Source organism: Rhyacophila brunnea, unplaced genomic scaffold (genome assembly GCF_057557595.1).
Source record: "Rhyacophila brunnea isolate RB1 unplaced genomic scaffold, BYU_Rbru_1.0 scaffold_7, whole genome shotgun sequence".
In the NCBI taxonomy this organism is placed as follows: Eukaryota; Metazoa; Arthropoda; class Insecta; order Trichoptera; family Rhyacophilidae; genus Rhyacophila; species Rhyacophila brunnea.
The window spans coordinates 22,632,864-22,658,311 of NW_028233339.1; the positions used below are offsets into that span (position 1 = coordinate 22,632,864).

At 32.9% G+C, this 25,448-nt stretch overlaps 1 protein-coding gene across 3 annotated transcripts; it reads right to left on the reverse strand.

The window, feature by feature from the left end:
• Positions 1-4,004: 4,004 nt before the first annotated feature.
• On the reverse strand, positions 4,005-24,808 carry Tsp29Fa (Tetraspanin 29Fa). Of its 3 annotated transcripts, XM_085957475.1 has the most exons (6): positions 24,673-24,808; positions 15,897-16,088; positions 10,963-11,136; positions 9,495-9,737; positions 7,251-7,333; positions 4,005-4,408 (listed from the first exon to the last, which is right to left on the reverse strand). In XM_085957475.1, the coding sequence occupies exons 1-5, from the start codon at positions 24,739-24,741 to the stop codon at positions 7,274-7,276; spliced, it is 738 nt and encodes a 245-aa protein (XP_085813601.1). In that variant the 5' UTR covers positions 24,742-24,808; the 3' UTR covers positions 4,005-4,408; positions 7,251-7,273. The 3 variants fall into 3 exon arrangements, with proteins under 3 accessions (XP_085813601.1, XP_085813602.1, XP_085813600.1); XM_085957476.1 differs by lacking the exon at positions 7,251-7,333; XM_085957474.1 differs by lacking the exon at positions 4,005-4,408 and having other exon boundaries at positions 7,016-7,333.
• Between the last annotated feature and the right edge of the window lie 640 nt (positions 24,809-25,448).

Below are 25,448 nucleotides of genomic sequence, written 5' to 3' on the forward strand. Positions count from 1 at the left end.
GTCAAAATATACTCTGACCAGTGACCGGCAAGCTTGACGTCTGTAATGAAGAAATGACCGACTTGTAGCCTGTGCGCATGCGTGACCCCAACACTGCCATCTTCGACTCGCAGTGTGAATCGCATGAAACTTGTCGTTTGAAACACTAGATGTTTTTTTTTCAAACTAAAATGTGCAGAGCTCCATTTGGCAAAGAGTGTTTTGTGAATAATGATGTTGTCACGTCAATGTTGCAGACGAGACGGAGATGCGACAGCCAGCCTGAGCCTCAGCATGAGACAGCCAAAAGCTAATCAATTTTCATGATTGTTTTTCGCGGCATTAGATCACAAACTACCGCCATCTGCCTGAACCGGTCTGACTCTTTACTCAATGTTCTTAGCAGAGACCCGCTCCCCTAAACCTGATAATATGGACCTTTGATTCATTTATCCATTTTTGTTTTTCTTGTTCTTTTTCTCTTCGTAATGCAATTAAGTCTCTTGTAATTAAATTATAATAAATATAATTAGTAATATTGAACCGATTGGAATTATTTGTGGGTTGGAATTATTAAAAGATATTATTATTGTATTTAATGTTGTCCTTTATTTCCACTTTATAACACAAAATCATATAACATATTTTTACTGGTATAAGCCCTTTACTGCATAGTGTCGCAAATTTGCGACATTTCAAACTATTTCGATATAGCCAATGCCATCTGTGTAAATTATCAAATACTATCCTTTTTCGATGCCTAGAAAACTGTTTTACCATAAACATCCTACTTTACCGATTTTGTTTGGACATTTCAAGAAATAAAGCATTTTTGCATTATAGTCCCTGCATTTCTGGTTTGACAGTTGACGAATTAGTATGTACGCAAAAATCCGTATTTGTAAATAAATAAAAAAAAATATACAGAAGATTGAAATTGGTTGAATAAAAATATCTACACATCAAATAAGGTGTGTACATTAGTTTTGTATAATTGTTTTCATTTGGTTTTGTATTTTGTCATACTAAAATGTAAGATTTCCAAATGTCGTAAATCTGCGACACACGCAGTAACATACAAAATTTAATGAAATTTTCGAAAAATATTTTTTTCATTATTTTTCCTTCATTCACAAGGCATTTTAACACCAATAAAAAATAAAATTTTTCAAAAAAAAAAAATCATGCAGTAAAGGGCTAATATAAGGTTTGAATATTACTATGTACAATATGTGTTTCTTGTTAGAAGTCCGACTGAAGAGTGTTGATACCAGATGGAAGTCTCCCACAGGAGACTACCTCAAAGGGCGGACCGAACCATCAACTTTCCCAGAACACCACAGCCTACGTCCACTCTTCGCGGTTCTCGGCCGAGCGGAGCCCGCCTCGAAATCAAAAATCGCAAATACGATAAAAATAAACCAGCCTTGACAACATACACCGTGCGTTTCTGTCCCCCACCCCCGCTTCTTGGCCATGACATTATCACGGTCTGCCATCTCCGCATAAGAGCGCTAGAAGGCCGGTGATAAGCTGACGCCGATAGCGTGGGGCTTGTGGGCACGATTGTGTCCACCGGAGCCAGCATCGACCCTGAGATACGCCAGCAGAGTGACTACAACTGTGAACTTTCTCAAACAGTGAAATATGCGAGTACTCACTCTACCGAGGGAGAAACACACGTTGGCTGATGGAAAAGACGACGGTTCGGTCGTTTCCCGGAGAGGTCGTTTGATACCAGATGGAAGTCTCCCACAGGAGACTACCTCAAAGGGCGGACCGAACCATCAACTTTCCCAGAACACCACAGCCTACGTCCACTCTTCGCGGTTCTCGAAGGCTGTAGTGCTCTGGGAAAGTTGATGGTTCGGTCCGCCCTTTGAGGTAGTCTCCTGTGGGAGACTTCCATCTGGTATCAGTGTTTTATATACTGGATAACTACTAGGCAGGAATAATATGGATGATGCAATAAACCAAAAAATGTAATAAGATTCAACATGTAAAATAATGAACTCAATATTGTTCCAGCCAGTCGAATCTACTGGAATGCTGACTCACCAATAGTTACGTAATTTGAATGGCACATAACATAACTATCCTGTTGGTTTATAAGTTTATTGTTTTTGTAGAATAAGAGAATACAGATCTCAGTTTGCCCAGGTCGGCTTGGATCGATAGAATTAATCAGACACGGCCCGAGCCCAGCTTACGACCTTCCAACATTCGTCTATAAATTAAAAGCAGTCTGGTGCAAACCACTACTGCCATCTGTCAAACATTTAGGTAAAGCCACTTGCCCATATTATAAACTTCTTTTGCAGAATACCACCAGGCTTCAAACCTCCTTAGACAGAATCGATTCGAGAGTTGGAAGGTGGTTTTGGGTAGTCGAGACCCTAAAGTTTCAACCAGTGGTTGTCTAAAGTGTAAGCTACCATCCTTGGACATTATTCAATTATTGTTCGTAAACTAAGTAATCTTTTCACTTTGTTTTTTTATAAATTATCCGAGATAGTTGAGGTACCGACGCCACATTTTATTAGACAAGAAATCAAGTAACCTATTTTCAAAGTATTGATTATATCCATTTTGTCTTTTAATGATAGCACGTACAACACATTTTCACTTACGGAGGTTGCTTAGCCAAAAGAATCTTAGCTTACACTTCTGCTGCCCTCTACCCACGATGGCCGCGCGACTTAAGCGGCGGCCTGTAGCGTCGTGGGTCCCAGGTTCGAATCCTGGATCTGGCGAGTACACATATTGTTTTTCAATTTGTGTATGAGTCCAGAGTATGGACCTAATAGGTTAAGCAGGTGGCTGACATCCATTTCTTGTAAAAACACAATCTGTTAATACAGACCTCCACTCTGTGGAGGCCCATATGATCCTATTAGGATCGGGACATGATCGGAAAAAATACCATGCAGAGCATTTTTGACGTTTACCAGCTTTCACAACCTGTCAAATAGCACCATACAATGACAACACGTCACGCTTTCGCTTGAAGAATGAGATTAGTGAGACAGTCAGCACTTTTACGTGTAAACAATTATTATTGAAATACACATTATTGGTGCCAGTAAATCCATGCACGTGTACGGGCGTTCTAAAACTATGCGGTGCAAGAAAAGTGGTTGAAAATGCCTTTGGCATATTGGCTTAGGAATTCCCAATAGACATGAAGGTAACCACAATTCTAATTGTAAAAACAACATCTGTTCTGCATAATTTTAAAATGGGATGATCAGTTTTTTGAGTTTTCAGAGGCACCGGAGCGTAAGCGAAGCTTTTATTAATTTAGACGACGATCCGAGACGGGTGGTGAGGTTAGAATTTTCTACTTGAGAAAAGTTTGTAGACTATTTTAGAGTTCTATAATAAATTACAGGTATAGCCGAAAAGCTCCTTCCATCTAGAGTGATCTTTGCATTTTCAGCAATAACCGTGAGGCACAGGATATGAAGAGTTTTTAATAAAACTTACCGTCACTACGTATCGAATATCATTCTCATATGTATATCCAATAAATTCAACCTATTATTATATATTTCAATACTCAATTGTTAAAATATAGCATTTATTGCAACAATTATATACATCTTATTGTAATTGTTACAATAAGTGCTAAAATGCTTTGATACAAACCTACCCTAAGTTTGATAATATTTCTCACTTTATCGGTCGATAAGTATAGAATAGACCCACTGAAATAGGTAATATGTTTATGACGACTATAATTTTCCCCTTATTTATCTTAGCTTATCTGTATTAACACACTTACCCTAATTTCACCAATCGATTTATTTAGGTATTTCAAAATGTCTAATACACGACCATCTGAAAGGTGCTACAGCCACCGCTGTATCCATCGTATGGTGTAGGAGACGATAGAGTACATCAGCTAGAACCGAAGTTAGCACCGCAAGGAGAAGACGAAGAATAATTATTATATATTATGCAATGTACCTACATATGCATGATTCGCTTTTGCAGTCGATGAAAGCTCCGATTAAAAAGTTCAGTTTGTAATAAAATAATTTTGTATTATATTCACATATCATATTCTGCAAATAGTAGATACAATAATATTATTTATATAATAATCCACTGATTGAATTAGGCACATTAGACAATAGTTATAATAATATAATATGTATAAATAGGTCCTAACAACTATAGATTTTGTACAACAATATTTTAAATAAATTAGTTGATCTGATATCACAATATGTTTAGTATATTGGTGACCACTTTTAAACCTATTATTTATAGAATACATAATAATGTCTCATTAAATCTATTTTTTGGCTGTTTAACGTTACAAAGATGTAGGTACCTATGTTCATACAAAATAACTACCACTTTCTTCTGATTATGCGTATTTTAGTTTCTTCGACAGATGACACGCGAAAATTATGCTCAATCCCTAAAAATAAAAACATTTGTTGAATTAATTAATATAATAATCCAGTGCAATATTCCAATAATATTGGTAGGTAGTTTAAATCCTGGTACATTTATCTGCCATTATTATAACAACCGAAAAGTTCTATTGTTCGGCACTTGAAATGGAAAATTTTAACTACCTACTTAACTCAGACCGTCAAAATATTTGTTCCAAGAGATGGAGCTTTAATCTGGGGGACTTCTTGAATTCAAGCTGTGCTCCAGTTCATTTTGAGCCCCACTATTATTATAATAACAGCAAAAAGTAAAAATAAAGGATACTTTATTACAATTGAGGCGTCTAATTCCAAAAGGCGATAAGTCCACATTTGGTCAAAATCGAGAAAAAAATATGCACGTATTCTTTGTATAATTTTACAAAACGCGACATAACCCTGCGAAAAAAAATATTTTAAGTCTCGATTTATTACAAAAAGCGCCAAGTCCGTGTTTCATATTATTTAAATATTGGTTGTTTTGCGCGTGTTTAAGTCAACCAATAAGGGAACGTTCAATATTGAAAAGGGAGTCTCCCATGCTGTAGCATCTAGTAAACTTATGACAGTGCCATGGAAATATGTGCCTTATGCGGGATAAATTAAAAAGTGAAGTACAAGTAGCGCTAAGTCCAATTTTATTTTGCCTATATTTATTACATTTAAGAGTTTATCGGCTGAAACAAATTGCCGTTTGGTTCTAATTTCGACATAGAATACAACGGGGAAGAAATCTCATGATAAAACAAATAATTGAAGCTAGAAACATAAAAACGTTGTTTCCCGATAATATTGAATTGTGGACTTGCCGCTTTTTGTAATTAGACGCCTCAATTAGTTATGGCAGCGGACATGGATTCACTCATTACAATGTTGTCACCCTTTTATGTTCATTATAGTATACTATTAAATATAAAAATATAATAATGGAAAAGGTTATACGGATTTTTTCTTATATTAAATATCTATTGTTCAAAATTATAGTATTATATCATTATGTTGCGTGACTCAAAATAGTAGTAGGTATATTATGTAATACTATTTGTTACAGTACGGTTGGCCAGACTGCTTCACTGACACTAAATTAAAGTGCAATGCGATTATAGGATTTGCAGTGATTAGAAGAACTAATCTTTGCCATTTTACTATTCCAATTTTTCTCAAGCGTGTCGCAATATTATGTAAATTGGTATAAATAATTTATTTGTAAAAAAATGTTTATATTTCTTACAAATATGTTTTAATAATTACATACGGTGAAAGGTAGAAGCTATTTTGTATTGTATTTCGTTTTCCTTAATACAAACTGTAAAATATAGCATTTTAAATAAAACTCGTTGGCAGAATAATATAATATTATTTATTATATTTTAGATAGACCGGAGCGCACCGAATCTAAGAGTGCTGATTTTTTTGTATAAACAGTTAATAAAATAATGCTGAAACAAAAAGCAGTACCTAGTGTCGTAAATTTAAATAACATGAATATAAAGAAAGCAGACAAGTAGAGGAAAAATAAGTATTTTGACAGGGATATTTTACAGAGGATGCGTGATGTAGTTGAATATTTTGATTTTATTTTTAATGCAATTAAATAATTACCTACTCGTGCCTTTACTACTACAGATGTTGTATTATTTTTATTACTTCATTAATTTGCCACCCATAAGCAATGCATGACTTGCCTACCCTCCCAAGACGGCTATAGATACTAATTATTAATTAATATCTACCTAATACTTTTGAAATAAATAGTACCTAATTACCTACACTTCAGATACGGGTCTAGGACGATTTGGCGCCGGTAAAACTGGACGCCACGCAATTCGAAATTAAATAGACGTTAGGTACTTATAGGTACTTTTAAAAAAAAATATGTAATATTATTATTTATATTTAGGTAAATTATTATATTATGATTTAATAGTTGGCGAGAATTTAAATATGCACACGTAAATAATGAGTTAATCGTGCATATATTTAAGTTCCAACGAAAAAAGAGTTTTTTATTTTATATAAAGCCTTAGGCATGGTAATTCTCAATCAGCAATAAAAAACATTATGTTAAGAGTAAAATTAATTAAAACTACTAAGTAGTAGATAGAAACTGATTAAAATTCCTCGTCTACGTTATGTATACGTGTCTACGACAGTGCGGCATCCAATTGTCCTGGCGTCCAGTTGTCCCATTCCCTCAGATACTTATCTTCGTTTGAAAAAGGTCTCAACATGTACTTTTTACACACTTTCAAATATTCTCGCAGAACCTGGTTGGGAATCACTGGTGCAGGTATTCAATTTTATGTTGTGTATTATGTTATAATAATATAATTTACCATTTAGTTTGCCAGACAAAGGGCAAGAGAACTTATTTATTGTAAAATTATTATTATTGGGTACTTTTGTATCTCTCCCCATTCCGTTTTTAAGACCTTTATCCATGTTCAACTATACCTACCTTAATTAAGGTGTTAACAATTAGTATCATTATCTATTATTATGCAAGTATTATATCTTATTATTATCTGTTATTATTAATGTATTTACCTACTATGACCATCCGCTGAGAATTAATAATAAAAAATTACACATACTTTATATACATAATTTATATTTTATTGTATAAACTACTATATTTTGTAGTTAGTAGTTAAGTATGTAGGTTACATTTCATTGTTCAACAATGTTTTTTTTACATTTATTTTGAAAAGTTATCGATGTAGGCATATACATTTCATTTAAATAATTATGAAGGAAAACGATGCTTCACAGTTATCTTACACAAAAACACTTTTTAAAATAATATTTTAAATATTCTGGTGGTACCTAGTTTCTTTTTTTTGTATTATTTAGGATGTTTCGAACTTTGTCCTCTTCGCTAGATGGCATGCGAAAATTATGCCCACACCCTAAAACAAAAACATATTCATTTTTTTAAAGAGTAGGTAGTGTTTATAATTAATGTAAACTTCTACCTACAGCGTTTTATGACTTTCCGTATAAAATCTTCCTGTGCATTTATTCCATACACAACGTTGCTATCGGCGGCTGTTGAGGGTAGTTTATCATATTTATAATATAAATTTATACTTAATACAATTTAAATCTTTTTTTTTCTTTCGACCATGTCCGATCCTAATATGATCATATGGGCCTCCACAGAGTGGAGGTTTGTATTAACACATTTTATTTTTACGAGAAATGGATGTCAGCCACTTGGTCAACCTATCAGGTCCATACTCTGACTCATACACAAATTGGAAAACAATATGTGTACTTGCCAGACCCAGGATTCGAACCTGGGACCCTCGACTCTATAGCCCGGCGTTTAAGCCACGCGGCCATCGTGGGTGTTGACAATTAAAATACTTCAATATATTATAAACTGTCTATCTCGCTATAAAAGTTAACACAGGCAAGAGAGGTGCTGTTAAAACATAGTACTTTTTGACAGTTCAGACGGTTAACCTATAGCAACAATTAACCGCCTCAAAACATAAATATGATAAACTACCCTCGATAGCTGCCGACATCCACAGATAGCATCCTTGTGTATAGAATAGATGCGCCGGATATTAATGAATACTATTGACTGAAGGTGCTTGATGAAATTTGAATTTTAATCAATTAGAATTTAATCCCTTGAAATATCTGCAACTATCGCAAAAAAATGTCTTTATTTTCGTAATTTACACATTTACAAAGAAAACATGTGCAATATGAAGAGGGTGTGGATAAGATAGGGGGAGAGCTGATAAAGTATATTATTCATTTATAAAATGATATGATTATGCAGCCTTGTCAACTTAACGTTTCTTGCTAAATTTTTGCATTTTTGTGATTAAGCTAGATTTTCTCGATAATCGGATATTCTGGCCATTCTATATTGTAATAATAATATAAAATAACTTACTAATGTCTAACTAAACGATTTACAAAATACGTAATATTAATAGTACCTACTTATGTGACATTATATATATTATGTAAGTATATAAATATTAATGATAATTGTACTACTCACTAGTCACCAAACAATAAACACGTGTTGATCCAATAAAAGAACATTGAATATTCGGTCTCTAGGCGTTTTTTTTAATTTTGATAACGTATAACATTTTTTGTTAATTATTTCTTACGCTGGTTGGTCTGATTGGTACATATTTTTGTCAACAATAGTTGGCAAAGCTGCAACTGTGTAACGCTCAGAACTATCTCAGAAGTATTGTGAAAGAAGTAGAAAAGTGTGAAAGGATCTTTGGAAAATCGAAAAGCGATAATTGTACCTATTTTTAAGTGAATAAGCGAATAAGCTATTAATAATTAACAGTATCTTCTATATATAAAGCCAAAATTAAAAAAAAACCCCTATTTTGGTCTTCTGCAGAGTTAAGATTTTGTCAAAAAAACTTTTAAATTAGGAATGGTTGTTAAAGTACCTACCCGTCACGTAACCTTGCAATTTGGAATAGATTTTTTTGATTTATTTTAATTATTTTGAATACTAAAACGTGAGTTAAACCAATCAGGCGCCTGGCATTTACTAATACAATCATACTGAGTACGTATTGCACACAAATCCTTGTCATTATGTGCAATTGCAAAGTTATGTGGAGGGTACTATACTTTTGTTAGCCATTCGTATTCGAAACCACATTTATAACGGTTGCCGTGGGAGCGTAATAATAAAATGAATACATTCTGGTTACACAACAATAAATATTATCAAAATATTGCTGTGAAGTTAACAGATTATTGTGTAATATTTTTTTAGGATGTAAAAGTTGGCACGGCAGGTTAAAAAAACAACAGCTCAAATTTAATATTATTATGTGCGGCGTTTAATTTCGCATAAATTGTTATATCTAGCCAACAAGAGTGCCTTTGTTATGTCATAACATAACGTTTGGGTGTACAGTGTACACGGAATTTCTGAAAGTAGCTCACATCCTTAATGAGTTTGGAGACCACTGGTGTATACTATTAGTTCAGTAGCTCGGCGCTTTCTCGGTATAATTAGCAAATTCGACGACAGTATTATGTGAGTAAATAAGCATATTAATTAGGTACCTGTATTATGCCAATGAGCAATCCGGCGGCTCCCAAACTGCCCGCATGAGATCGAATGAAATCTGACATTAAGTCTAAGCATCCTTTTTCAAAAACAAAATCCTTAGAAGTTATTGTACAATTTTTAGGTTCTATCGTGCCATCTTTTGGCTTACAGCACGACATCGGAAGTATACCATCGTGAAACGATGTGGGGTCTACCTCTTCCCAATTTTTCATCCCATTTATACCACAGCATTCAAACTGAAAAAAAAAATAGTTGAGGTACCGATGATTAAAATGGTGCATTGCCCTGGTGATCAACTTTAGTAAATCGACTTAAAACAAATATGCATTATTATTTTCAACATTCTGTAAATGTCTCATTCTCAAACGATCCATTATATTCAAAGTACATAGTTAGGAGCCAGTTGCTTTGATACGCGGGAGTCCATGAAATGTAATCCAATATTATTAATAAAATGCTTTTAACTTTTCGTGCAAAGTTTTTACAGTAAAAACAAAACAATGATGCATGCTTGAATCCTGTTTCACGCATAAATATGTAGGTATGTGGTGATGTGAAAACTGCATCCCAATAATATCTTATTTATATAAATTTAAAAAAATATTATTCTTTCTAACACTGCAACATGCTATGACTACCACTGACAGTGGTATAGTAGCAGCAGTGAAACAATTACAGAAACACAAAGTCACATATTATATTGTGACCTTACCGGAAGATAAAACTGGACTATGAGAGTCGCATTCATATAACTTGAAATCCTTTTTATTTATATCGGCTATAAATTTAATTTATCGGATATAAATAAAAAGGATTTCAAGTTATGCACATTTATATTTTTATAAAAATTATATAAGATATTAAATTTTATAAGAATTAGTGAAAAATCTAAACCACAAAAAATTGAAAACTTAATAAACTAAATTTTAATAATAAATATGACCATAAAATATAATGTAATAATAAGAGGTGACCTTGCAACGAATTCAAATTTTATTACATTTTTTTACAATTTTAAGTTTATCTTTAAATTTAAAAAAAATAAAAAATCTTTTTAATGTTTTCAGATACATATTAATTAATTAATACAGTTGAAATTGTAAATTATCAAAAAAAATCTCAAATTGCAAGCTTCGTATTTTTCCGCTAGGTTCTCTGCAGTATTTCTTTCCTCTACAGGATAACATTCATCAGGATCAGAATATGATTTGATCATTGATGAATCAAGTATACGGCACCTTGTCCCGATTTTACATTTGGAACAAATCTCTTAACTTGCCACGAATAGAAATTATTTTGTGTGTATGTTTTTTTCTATAATTTTTAATGCAGATGCCTTCCATTTGGAATGATGTTACGTTCCAAGTCCTACACAACCTGAATTCATTTAATGCTTCGTCTATATAATAACACCGATAAATTATTGTGATATCGTTTGTTAGAATTTTTTTAAAATCTTACATCCCTTTGCATGGTATCCCAAACAAATGCACTTCCTTTGATATCGGTAGTATACTCTGTCATCGACTTGTTGAGGGCTTTCTCGAGGACTTCGTATGTTCTTCCTCTCAGAACGTATCCGCTTATTCCACCAGCCAACTCCATAATGAATACCAAAATCAGCAAAATCGCAAACTAAAAACAGAAAAATCCATTTACTTACATATTTTTTATTTGCATTTATTTGGATCCAACTGACAGAATTATTTACAATGGTGTATGTAGTGTGAAAGTAGATTTATGTTCCTATTATTAGTAACGCGCCAAGGGTGATTGTCGCCCGGGTGCCAGTCCAAAATTTCCTCCCCCCCCCAACATAAAAAAATCTAGTGAAAATATGACAGAAGTCAAAGAAAATTCGAAACAATTATTTTATTATCATCATAATACTTATAACAAAAAAAAATATGACTTATTTATAATAATATAACATTCTGAATTCTAGTGTAAAGCGTTTATATATATATATATATATATTATGTATGTATTGGTGAAGCACAAAGCACAATTTGTAAAAAATGTATTTTTCATATGGATAAAAAATTGCGCCGTAGTCAATTTTTTCAAAAAAAATGCCACCCCCTGCATCCCGCCGCCCGGGTGTTTGGCACATCGCCGCTTGATGCGACACTGCCTATTATTGTAATACTCTTGTTTTCAGATTATTAATATTCAATTAAAAATAAAAGATGATAAGTAAATAATATAACATTGCTCAGTGGCGCACCCAGGAATTATTATTGGGGGGGGCCCAAGAAGGAGAATGTAAATTAGTCCCATAGGCTCTTTTTCTTCTTCATATAAATATTTTTACATATTTTCACAATACATGGCGATATACATAGGGACATTTTCAACTAGTTGAAAATGTTCCTCTGAGGCGGACGAAACCGGTCCTAATCTATTTAATAAAAGTGGAATAAGTACTAAAAAAAAATTACGTTTTATTAAATTAAAACAACAATACAATATTTATTCCGAATTCCACCGAAAAAAATGTTCTTTTGATTTACACCACCACCGTAGTGGGTGTAGTCGTTCTTTTCGCAGAATGTTGCGGATTTTTGGTATTTTAATATTTAGGTTCCAACATATTATTGTTGTTTTTATTTAATAAAACGCAATTTTTTATAGTACTTATTCCACTTTTAATTAATATATTAGGACCGGTTTCGTCCGCCTCAGTGGGACATTTTCAACTGAATACATTTTTTTTTTATTTTAAAACAATATTTTTCAAACAAAATTCAAAGCGGTAGAAATAATATAACAATAGGTACATAATAATTATCCGTCCAATAATACCTTCCCAATAACAGACTAATTTAAAACTAATGAGCTTGGACATTAATATTTCATACTACGTCAGAGGCATTGAACAAATTATTTAAAATATTAACAAACCACAAAATATGAAACAATTACACTTACAATAACATTAATATCAACAAATAATTCTAATTAGTCAAAATTAACAATAATTTTTTTTTTTTTTTATAAAAAATAAAATAAAATTATCAATTGAAGTGAGATGAAATAAAAAACAAATACAACCAAAATATGAGTCAGAATTCAATAAAAATAATAAATAATGTACAATATATAAAGTTATGTTATGACAATCCCAAATATTAAATAGGGTACAATAATGGAGAAGACACAAAATATAATTGATCATTTAACAAATTAGAATTTGGCAAAAATTTATACCTATTAATTTCTAGGATTTCCTGTTTATCCAATTTTATAGATTTCTCATTCAAATGCAGGATTTTAAAATTTTTACTGATATTAAAAGAGTGATTATTTAAACTTAAATGATTTCCAAAAGCTGAAGATTCATTACCATTTTTGGCACAGGCTAAATGTTCTTTGATCCTAGTATTAAAGGATCGTCCCGTTTGTCCAACATATTTGGCATCACAAGAGTCACAACTTAATAGATAAATTTCACTTTGGTTAAGTTTATCTAATCTATCTTTAGTATTCACCAGTATATCCAACATATTAATTGAAAATGGACAAAAAAAGTATTATTGCCTTTAAATTATACACAACCTACTCAATACAACACAGCCTTATATCTCGTTTATCGGTCTTTTGTCTATTGCACTCGGTGTACCTACACCATGGCCCCCACATCCTGAAACGGACCCTCAGGCTAGGGCAGTGGTCGGCAAACTGCGGCTCTTTGGCCCTTTGAGTGCGGCTCTGCCACAGATGCTCTCTGTCATATTTGACATGACTACAAAGAAGAAGCAAAGAAAATAGAAGAGGATATCCGTAAATGTAATGTTGAGTAGACCGAGACTTCGCGTTTATTCAAAACTTAAATGGCTTCCCGACCTGTATTTATGTGTCGGGAAAAATTGACGCATTCAAATAATTTAGAGAGATACTACAACTAAAAACTAGTAATTTTGCGCTAAATATTCTGTCGATGATGCAAGGAAGAAAGCAGCTGAGGAGAAGAGTCAAGAAAAATAAAGTTCTGTATTTAATTAGGTACTGAATAAAATCTTTCAACAATGTAAATATTGCAAGTTTTGTGGTTAGTAAAAAGATTTCCAAGAGAGGAAATCAAGAGTAAATTGAGAAATCGATTTATTGATGAGAACCTGGAATCGTGCTTAAAATTAAATCAACAACATACGAACCTGACTTACCCAAACTTTACAAGGAGATGCAAGGCCATTATTCACATTGAAATTGTCAGTCATTATCATGATTCAATTGTATGGATACCTTACTTACAATTTAATTTTTATTAATAAATAAGATCATTATTACGTATGATATTCAGTTTTATTCAGTGTACCTACCTATAATTTAATTAGGACTTTAACTAAACTACCTACGTATATAATTTAAGTTTAAGAAATTTGGCTCTCAAAAGAAATCTCAATCGTTGTACTGTTGATATTTGGCTCTATTGACTAATGAGTTTGCCGACCACTGGGCTAGGGTATTTCTATCCACCGCTTAGATTAAAGGCAGTGTGAAACACTACATTAACGTTTTTCAAATTGTGTTTTAGTTCAAATTGAGGGTACTTATACAGTGAATTATTGGCGATTTTCAGTACGTCATATACTTTAATAATGGAGCTATCGACACATAATAATCAGAAAATATATTGGACATTTATATAAATTAAAATGTTGATAGTCATAAAGTATAATAGCGCCGCAGGCGACTTTTTTTACTATTAAAGCTAATTTATGATATGTGTTTATCTCACTTATCTGGTCAACCCGACACGCCGGGCCCCCCACAGCCCGGGCCCCCAGGCTAGACCTGTCAACCCTCCCCAGCCATGACCTATACCACTCCGGAATTCGGGTGGACACCGAGAATTTCATTAAGGAACGGGTTTCTAAAAAAACCTGACATTAGTGTTTCGAAATTTTTGTATTAGAAATTAAAATCTAAGAAATATTACTAAAAAGGGTACTGGAGAATTACAAATCATTTTTTGCCGTGTTGTTTGTCTAAGCCCAAGGTATAGTTTATTGGCTTTCGATTTCAATATGTAAAATCATTCTGATGATTTTCATATTTTGGGGGGGGCCAAGGCCCCCTGCCCCCCCCCCCCTGGGTGCGCTACTGACATTGTTACAGTGGATGCGGGTTTAAGTGCCGCTCTGTACCTACCTACCGATGTATTGTCAAAAATATTTTTCTAGTAGGTATATTTCTGAGGTGGTACAATTTACATAGATAAATATATGAAATTTAATATTTTATTCTAAAGCTTCATTCACCAATCCCGGGACTACGTGGTCGACATCGAGAATACTAATAAATTCTCTTCGGGATTGCAATCCTAGTTTTTACATAAATATACTATAGAACGCAGACTTCTACATGACGTGTTGAGTATTGTTGATGATTATAATGTTGATTAAATATTATGATACTACGAAACAGTAGCGCGTTAAGTGACGTAGAGGCCCGACGCACTGTTCTTTTTACAAATCTTAAAACATACATTAGCAGTAAACTTACCTAAAAATTTAGTATTTGGCAAAATAGCTTCCATGATTTTTTGTCATCCGCTTTTTTCTGAATTATTTCGGTAATATTTTTTTATATGGCACGTGAAAATATCTCGCTCTACGACGCGTGAACGATGATCATAAATAAAGGTTTTTTATTATCAAAACAAATATCTTTTAACATTACAATTTTAGTATACCAATGTATTGTATGTTCGAGGTCCCATTTTAAATCGTGTAACGAATAAATAATTGAGTCATTTTGCATTACAGAAACGCGTACCTATCTGCTACGAACCAGCGTTGCCATGTCTTCTGAAATTTCAAGAAATCTACTGATACTTTGTAAACTGATGATTATTATTTTAATACTTGAAAAATGATTAACGCACGCCTTTTTTATGTATGACGCTTCTAATGGACAAAGAAAGCATTTTAACTCTACTCAAGAGTGCCATTTTTCCCACTGACATCATCATTGTTTATAATAAAATAATGTTATTTATTAGGTATTGTGTTACATATAAGCATAACAACATTAACAACATACTTACTAATCTAATCTAACATTTATCAACAAATAAAATCGAAGTTGAACAATTATTATTATAACAAGAGGTATTATTCAAAGGTTTACAAAAAGGGCTCATGTCTACTGAATAGTTTTATTGTTGATGATTTCATAATTATTATACGAACATATAATGAAGTGCACGAAAGTCGTTATCTCCACAATGTGAGTGTTCTTCATATTTTAAAATCATATCTAATATGGTATTGCATTTTCCAAAATCTACTGATTTTTTTTGTCAAAATCTACTGAAATTTTAAATTTTGACTTGGCAATACTGCTACGAACTGTTATATTAATTAAATAGTTGTTTTGATATCACTCACCGTTAAGGTCATAAAATAGCTTTCCTTGATTGCGCCACAGCATCCAAAGAAGGATATGATGAATATTATCACTCCTATGGCTATAAGAAGAGCTGGTACTGACGTGTACGCAGAATCCAACAAAATTGGCTGATACAGCTTATATTCACCAGCAACAGCAGCGCCAACTACTATCAGGATAATCCCACTGATCTGAAACACAAAAATAAAATATGCAAAACAACACTAATCCAAAGATTCTTCTATCTATACCATGCATGTCCAACTTCAACTTGTCTGTGATTACTATTCCGGTATCAATCTACCACAATCTCCTTTTGTGATTTTTCAACTTAAACAAACGTATTATATTTGTCTGAGAACACACGCATTACATACTATTAAATAACAACACTTGCTTTTACCACAACAAATAAATACTCAATGTACCATTCGTCGTGAAAATGATACGTTTCGATTCTGGACACTAATCGTAAAACAATTTTACTATTCAAAGAGCCTACTGCGCGAAAATGCTACGCCTCAATTTGAATTGTGCGGATTCACATTAAATGTGAAATAAATAATAATAAATTGAATCATTCAATACGAATTGAGTGAGATGATGAAGTCACACAAGTTTCCCCGTGGTTACAAAAACTACTTCCAAGTTGATTGACTAAATAAAAATAGGAATGGTTAATGCTTCCCCTTTAAAATCTCAATGAAATCATATTTAACTACATATGCGCGTCTATTCTACATACACGGCTGCTATAGGCAGTTATGGGCGGTTATCAAGGGTAGTTTATCATATTTATGTATCGAGCCGGTGAATTGTTACAATAAATTAACCGTATCAACTGTCAAAAAGTGCTATGTTTTAACAGCATCTCTTTTGACTGTGTTAACTTTTAAAGTGAGATAGACAGTTTTGAAAACTATTCTGTATACCTATAAAATTATTCTATATATTATCTATATATAAACTATTCTATAAAAATTCTAAAACTGAAAGTGGGCTATGTACGAGTAAGGACGTCTCCACGAGAAAAAATCAAATCTTTTTGACAGCAACCATCAAGCAGGTAAACACAGTAATATTTTTGAAAAAAATCTAGAATTCAATTATTCAAATAAGTATCAATTAATAATTACAAAAATTACACGTCGCCGCGCATTTTCGATAAAACCTAGATACCATAGAGTCAAGTAACTATCTCCGTCACCGATTCAGTATTATTCGAACGCGTTGACTTACTAATTAATAATGTCAATGATATTACCATATTAAAAAAAACTGGAATTGCGATGATAGTCCCACTTTATAATAATTTACTAGATATCGCGGCACGCTACTGTGCAGTCTATGTTCGACTCCAGCGTCTCTCAAACGGGTTCCATATTTTGTTTTTGTAAAACATTATTTTGACAAAGGAATTATTGGAAAAAACGAAATGTATGGTTTCAGACAGGGTGGTGATATTCAATATAGAGCTCAAAAAAGTCACCAGACACTCTCAAATCCAAACAATATTACCTATTATACGATAAAACCGTGCCACTCCTCGGATATGTCGATGATATAGATCCGACCCAGATCCAAAAGAGACTGCTTTTGCACTGGAAAGGGCTACCAAGGAATTGTACTCCAGGAACCCCATGAAGCTCACGATCAATGGCTACAAATTTTCTAAAGTCTATGAAATTATATACTCGAGATCACCTCAATACGAAAGCTGCCAAATAGTGTTAGTAGAAGCATTTATTACTCTGACAAATAAGCTCCATTATGGTTTTCAGAAACACTTCAGATCACAATTTCTCTCAAGAAAAACATAAAATAAAGTTATACAAAACCCCCATTAAGCCTATTTATATTAGTATATAGGTCGGAACGGTGGGTCTTTTGGAAAAATATAAGAGGGTATTGGACTTTCGGAGTTCGGAGTAAGATGCAAGAAAGGTGTCACGTGGCTAAGAAAGCTCAAATGGCGACTCCAGGGCATGCCGTCTCAAGAATGGAAGACAACAAACCACCAGAGGGCTCCTCTTCAACAGACCAGTAGGAATAAGAGAGACCTAGACTGCGGTGGTTGGTAGAAAGAAATACAGCATCCTTGTGGCCAAGGCGATGGAGGGAGCTTGTGGCAGACAGAGGTGAGTAGAAATGTTGGAATTAAAAAAGACTAGCCATCAATATTTCGATCTCACTTAATATTGTATTAGATGAAATGCTCCAACTATTAATTTTGTTAAGAGTCGACATACACGCGATAATTTAAATTTACGAGTATTTGTGTAATGTGATATGTCTAATACCATTTGCCCGTCGTTTTAAAATCATCAGTCACCAAATAAAGTCCACGTTAGAACGCTTGAAGTTCGTCAACAATTATTGTTGGAATATTTTCTGAATCATATATTTATATTATGTAACTGATCAATACATATTTTGTGAATTTCCAAAATTGTCTCTCTTCACAAAATTTATTTTTAATTCGATGATGAAATCTACTCATTGTGTCGTAAGTTACAACTTTGGATCTAAGCTGTGAAGCAAAATTATTTGTATTCTTTTCAAACACCTGCGCATCTATTCTATACACAAGACTGCCACAAGCCGCTATCGGTGGCTATCAAGGGTAGTTTTTCATATATTTACTAGCTGACCCGGCAAACATTGTTCTGCCATATAAATTATTTCTAGCACCAATCAGCACTTTCGGATGAACGGAATATTCAATATCTGCCTCTTGCTCGAATGCGAGACGAAGGAACGAAGCGGATATAAATGCTCGATGTACGTGTTGGCGTTGTCGGTCATTTGCGTCATGGTCGTTGTAGGTAGATACCATCTCGTTTGATTGCATCGTATCGCATCTAATCATATATTAGTATCTACCTAGTTTTGATTTTTTCTTATACTTCCATGATAAGGCTATAATTATTAAAAAATATCATTTAATCAGCATATATTTTGCAGAATATACATATTAATATTATAGATCAGTTCAGTGATCAGATGACAAAACCTGATAACTCGACTTTTTGACGAAATTGAGTTATCACTATATTCAGACTCCTCTCGTTGAGATCTATAAGATGACAAAACCCAATATATCGTAGACCCACTAGTATTGGAGTTATGAGCGTTGGCATTTTGTTATATCCCCAAAATGTTGATTTTCGAAAGTTGGCAGAAGCTTATAAAGCAAAATATCTGATGGCTAAGATGACAAGATGGTTGGAACTAACGAAGAACGAAGAACGAAGAAACAGCAGGATAAAGAAAACCCTAATAAATCTACTGGAGGAATACTCTCATAGGTAACGTAGTTTTAAAAATACCTCTCTCTCTCTATATACCATCAGGTGCAAATATTGATGCGGAAATCGGTGTAAGAATTAATTGTCCAGAAAAATCCGTCGAATCTGATCCTCAAACGTCAGTTAGTGGTGTTGAATTAACAGATACTACAACAATTCATTCTGACAAATTCATCACCAGCTGGCTTTCATGGACATGATTTAAGAGGAAGCCATCCACAAAAAAAATTGGTTGATGAACATTATTGATGGCATTTACAAGAAAGGGTCCAAAACACGAAAGCCATTACGCATGTGAAGATGTTCCTATTAAAATATGCTTACCAAGTCATTTAAATATTAAAATTATGTAATGGTGAATATAACACAATGAAGTTGGAAAGTGGAAGTGTGAAAACTGCATATTATTATGTATTTAACAAAACGGGTTTCAAATTCAATAAACCTTATTTAGATACATACGGCGATGAATATATTACAATATGTAAACGTTACAAAGAGGCAAGGAATGAAATCTCCAAATAACACAATGCACATTCCATGGGTGCACATAACGGTTATTACAGTAAATCAGGAGATAAAACTACAGCTAAGGAAAGATCAAACCAACTAGTTATAGTTGTTTACAACAGGTTCTACCATGTCTGCTATTATCCACAAATACTGTGTACTATAAAAGATTATTGTTTGTGTGCAATTTAACCATTAGAGAATGTTCTTCTCAAGTTTTCTCCGAAGGTTATAATGTGGCACAAGTCAACCGGTGTAGAGGTTCAAATGACATCGCATCATGTGTATTTAATAAAAGCATGAATCTTTCACCTGAAATCAAACACGTTGTCACATACTCAGATGCTGCAGATGGACAGAACAGAAATATTAATGTGGCATTTACTTATGCATTATAAAAAATACCTCGGTGAAGAAGCTGATTGACCAAAAACTTCTTCTATCCTATCATACTAGACTCGAATATGATAGTGACCATTCAAGAATAGAGATAGCAAAAAAAAGGTTGACGACAAGAACTTAAAAAATATGGTACTCCGGGATTGATTCCAATTTGTAAGAGTAGCCAGAGATCGGAAGCTGTTTGAAGTGATAATAATGTCCCAAAATCCTTTTTTTGCTTTTTAAAACTACTTACAAATTCACAAATTCATCGCAAATAAGATAAAGAAGGTAATAAGTTGAAGTTGTTAAAAATTAGATGGCTTTGATGGCAAGGAACTTGAGGGTAATGTAGACGTAGAAGATATTGTTGAGGATTAAAATTTAAAAAAATATATACTTAATGATTAAATCGTTTCTTTATATTAGTATATCTACCTGTAAGAACATACTTAATATTGAATTCATATTATTTCATGGAACGGAAAATTCTCATTAGGAATTATTTTTGCTACCCTCTGAAAATATTTGATGCCAGTGTCTGTATCAATATGTACCTATGTAACATTTTTAATTTGTGTCAAGCATTAAACATATAATATATTGTTAAGCTATTTATTGAAGTTTTATTATCCAATTACCTCACATATCATGTTAGCTTATCTTACCATATAATTATAACATATTGGAACATAAGATGGCTAAACATGATAACTTGGAAAATCTGGAAAATCTTTTTTTCTACCAAACGTGGGGAATCAAAACTTTGAAATACTTATTCTATATCTAAAACTCATTTCGAATACATCGTTACATTATATTATTTTCAAAAGACATATTCGCCAGAAAGATTCAAACAATCTCTAAATTTAAAACAGCTCTCCTGCACAATTAACAAAAGTGCACATATCAGGTTCTGTCATCTGATCACTGAGTTAGTATTGATGAGTAAGGTGAGTAGATACCATTTCTTCCAGCACACAAGAAGTAGGTGAGTTTTTTTATATCGTCGCTACTGCTGACGGTGTTCCCATCGCTTCAGTCGTATTGAATTTTATTTACAAGATGGTGCATTTATGTTGTTTCCACAAACTACGAAGAAAGTCATTATGTTATTATTAGGGGGCGGATTTATATGCAACAAAAAACATGTTACTTATATGCATGCACATAATATGCACTTAAAATCATTAAAATATGCACTAAAATCAAAGAAATATGCAGTTAAAAATTTACATTTTTTATGGAAAAAATTGTAAATACCCACTTCATCCAATATTACTTACTGATAAAAAATCGAATAACAAATTAATAATCTCAATCAATATACAATAACAAAAAAACACAAATAATCAGTATAAAGTTAATCAATTACAAATTTGAAATAGTTTGTTTACATGTACAAAATAATTGAATAAGTAAACTATAGGTACACAACTTTAAAAAACAAAAACGACACACAACTATTCCTAAATAGTAAATACTATTTACTGTTTTTTTTTTTGTCCGAAAAAAAGTTAAGTACAATATTTTTTGCAATATTGTGCTCTGGCATTAAATTTGTCCGCATATCCGTCAGTATTTTGTTTATATGCAGGAAACGACCTCTCAACGTCCACAGTGGTGTTGCGCAAAAATTAAGTAAAGGTGCCCTAGTTTTTTTGATAAATCCACAGCTCGGGGATGCCATTAAAATGCAAGTGCATCTAAACTATCTACCTACCTAATTTAGTTATATTTCGATAAAATAATTAAAAAAAAAATATATATATAAATGCAAATATCCTAAAATATGCATTTATTTACGAAGTATGCACTAATATCGCAAATATGCATTTATATGCACAGTAAAATTTTATTTTTGGATTCTGCGTCTTTCAAAACGGATTTCTGTGCATTTCTCATAGCTGTGCATACACCCTAACAAAACATGCAATAGCATATAAATCCGGTCCCTAGTTATTATACACCTTGCTCGAAAGTAACCAAACTAATATAATTCTAATAAACTATTTATTTTAATTCAACGAATAAAATTTCGAGCGATTGTTCCCTTGATTTAAAAACACAAAACCGAATGCTTAAATTAACTCAATTTAGTAAGCATTTCATGTAAAAACTACTAGTTAATTTCGTCGTTATAACATGCAAGTATTGGTAAAGTACATTGGCGCGAATCCAGTGATAACAATAATATGTTAATGTCCTGTCGCGCGTCGTATTTTTTTAAAAAAGATTTTCCTAGTAGGTATACCCATGGCCCCCACACCCTGAAGCGGGCCCCCAGGATAGGATTTTTGGCGCCCCCCCTACCTATCGCTTAGGCCTTAATGACTTGACGCGCTGCAGTAGCGTTTTCCAAAATGGTATACGCGATAAAATTAAGGTGTATTTGTAGCGATTTTTTGTATTTTTAATAAGCACATCCATTTGAACTATGGAGTTGTCGAATATCGGCACAGTTAAAAATTGCATCGTACAATCAATTTGAAATTATTAATATCATTGAAGTAATATAGCGCTTTTTTTTAAGCAAAATTGTGATCTGTATTTATCTCATTTATCGAGTCGACTCGCAACACCGGGCCCTTCCTGAGCCCGGGCCCCCAGGCTAGAGCCCTGTCAGCTTGTGGGGGCCATGGGTTTACCCATCTGACGTATTTTAAAATTATGCATGCTTAATATCATTCTATTCTTTCAGTTATTTTTTCGTTTCTAGGGCAAATTAGGTACCTATGTCAAATGGGAAATATAATTCTATGTGGGTAGGTACCTACCCTACCACCCATTAAATTAATAATAGGTGTTTGTTTTGATATTGGTGACACGTCCGGTCTTAGAGCGAATGGACCGATTGGGCCCAATCGGACCTCGCGCCGAGTCGTAATAAAAAAGCGACAAAAAACGATTGATTAAAGTTGGTATTTTTACTAGTTAAATATTTTAGTGAGTATAGGTACAACATTTATAATACGGGTCCCTAGTGCAGTAGAATCGTAGATTTTTGGGAAAATCGAAATCGCCATGTCCCTGATGAATTCAGGAACACAATAGAATAATTAATAACACATTCAAAATAAATTGGGACCATGGGAGATAATAATAGTACAAAACAAAATTGTTAATATAAAAGCAGCCAGTATTTTGCTGTCTTCCATATTTTTATCTGTTGATTAATAATTGTTGCCGAAAGAACTTCATTTTTCAATAATAAGGATTATTTGTCGATAAAAATGTTAGTAAAGTAGGTACCTATAATTTTGATTAGATAAGCAGTTTTGTTATATTATCAAAATACCTACATCGTAAACTGTTATAATATAGATAGTATATTAGGAAAGTATATCCATGCAGAATTTTTTGAAATGTTTTTCAACACACTAATAATACCTACTCCCTTGATATATTTTTGGAGTGGAAAATAATATACTTTGGGCCTTTTAGGGCCTCGCGTTTGCGAATGCCGGCCCTGATTGGTGAGCCAATATATTGAGTATGCTCAGCAAATCTACACCAGCCTTGAGTTGATTTTGATAACATTAAGACGTTTACGCACAACCTACATAAATCCAATTAAATGTTGTCTGGCAAACAGGTTAGCGATGTTTCGAGACCTTACGCATTTTTAATCTGTCGAAATTTTGTGACATGGCAATAATAACTCTTTAATTTGACAAAATACGAACTGATGTTATTAGCCAAAATCAAACACAATACCAACCTGCCGTATGTTTATTTACAATATAGGTAGGTACCTACATACATTGTTCATTGATAGTTTCACCGAAACAGGCATATTATTTTAGTTCTTGAAAATTATAATGTATTGAAATAACAATGAACGATTGCAATGGGATTGGTATAATTTGCCTAATAATGATTAGTATAATATGAATATGTAATAATAATAATGTTTGATGGTTTACTAATCGGAGCCTACATAGGTACGGATAATATTGATATGAGAACTCAAACGCGTAAATCCTCTAATTAGGTAGGTATTTCAAAGAGATAATGATTGTCGATTAATAATTTCAATTTGTCTATCAAAAATCCGGTATAAAGAACTACTAAATAGATTATTGGACGTTTTATAATTAAGTATTTATTAGAAAAGCATGTATTCATAAAAAAAACAACACAAAATAAGTTTATTGACTTTGTGAAATATTCATTACGTAGGAATGTAATCACCAAGAATTATTGGTTTTAAAACATGAATTTTATCGAAATTCGATTTCACGTAAGGTAATTCTTTGACCAAGAAAAGAAGACTGCTTGTCTTATAAACATTTATTAGTGGTATTTGTATATTTTCATCACGTAGATGTCGTAGATGTTATTTACAATCATTCGCTTTACTTGACAAACAGTAGTATCATGGTATTATTACAAATACACAAATATCATCAGTCACATACGGTGTGTTTTATAGAATCGATTGGTACTAGATATTATTAATTCAGCCAATTTATATTGATAGGTATATTGATTTTTATTATATTATGCAATAATATTGCATATTACATAATATTATATGCATAATATTATGTGTTTCAAAACGGTAGGTACTCACCACAAACAACAAATTGAACAGAAACAACATGTATTTGACACATGACGTTAAAAGTGACAATGTGCCCATTTTGATTGCCTTTATCGTAACACTTTTATGGTAAACGTATTAACACGACACCTGTGCAAACGCAACTATTTGAATCATTCTCGTCGCAATCAGCATGCAGCTTATCTTATCGCGCTCGTCAGCGATGGTAGGTACTTAAGCCACAATATTATTTTATTAGTGTATTGGCGGTTTCGCCAGCCATAATACTAAGTAGGTACCTAAAACCTAATAATCAATAATATTATAGACACTTCTGACAATACATTTATTATAATTTGCGTTCGTCAATAATATGCAAGGTTATAAAAAAATAGTGCAGTTTGGAGAGGTGTGATTGAAAAAGAAATAATTATTAATGGATACATAATGCAAAGCGTAAAAATCTCGAGTTAGTGAAGATATCGCGTAGATGGACAGGCCATATCGCTCGAAGAATTATTTATCATTGCTGAATATGTATATCTAATCATTCTTTGGTATTCAAGATAAGATCTGAAGGAGACCAAGAGCCCGCTGGATTGATGAGATAATCAAGTACAGCGAAAGGACGTGGCAACAAAATACTAAAGACTAACAAAGGTGGCATCAAGTAAATAGATTGATGCCTTCATCTACCATAGGATCGATAGTGGCTGAGATAATGATCAAATTCAATGGTTAACGTTATTTTGAAATTTCGCGCGTTTTTTTTTGTATTGTACGACGTTTCAAGACCCCCTTTTTAA

Bases quoted from the DNA above. Each gene is read 5' to 3' on its own strand.
- Tsp29Fa (XM_085957475.1), bottom strand. From the start codon at position 24,741: ATGGGCACATTGTCACTTTTAACGTCATGTGTCAAATACATGTTGTTT. The intron at 16,089-24,672 runs GTGAGTACCTAC...TTTGTGTTTCAG, and splicing joins TGTTCAATTTGTTGTTTGTG to ATCAGTGGGATTATCCTGAT. The intron at 7,334-9,494 runs GTACCTAATTAA...TTTTTGTTTTAG, and splicing joins TGCTCATTGGCATAATACAG to GGTGTGGGCATAATTTTCGC.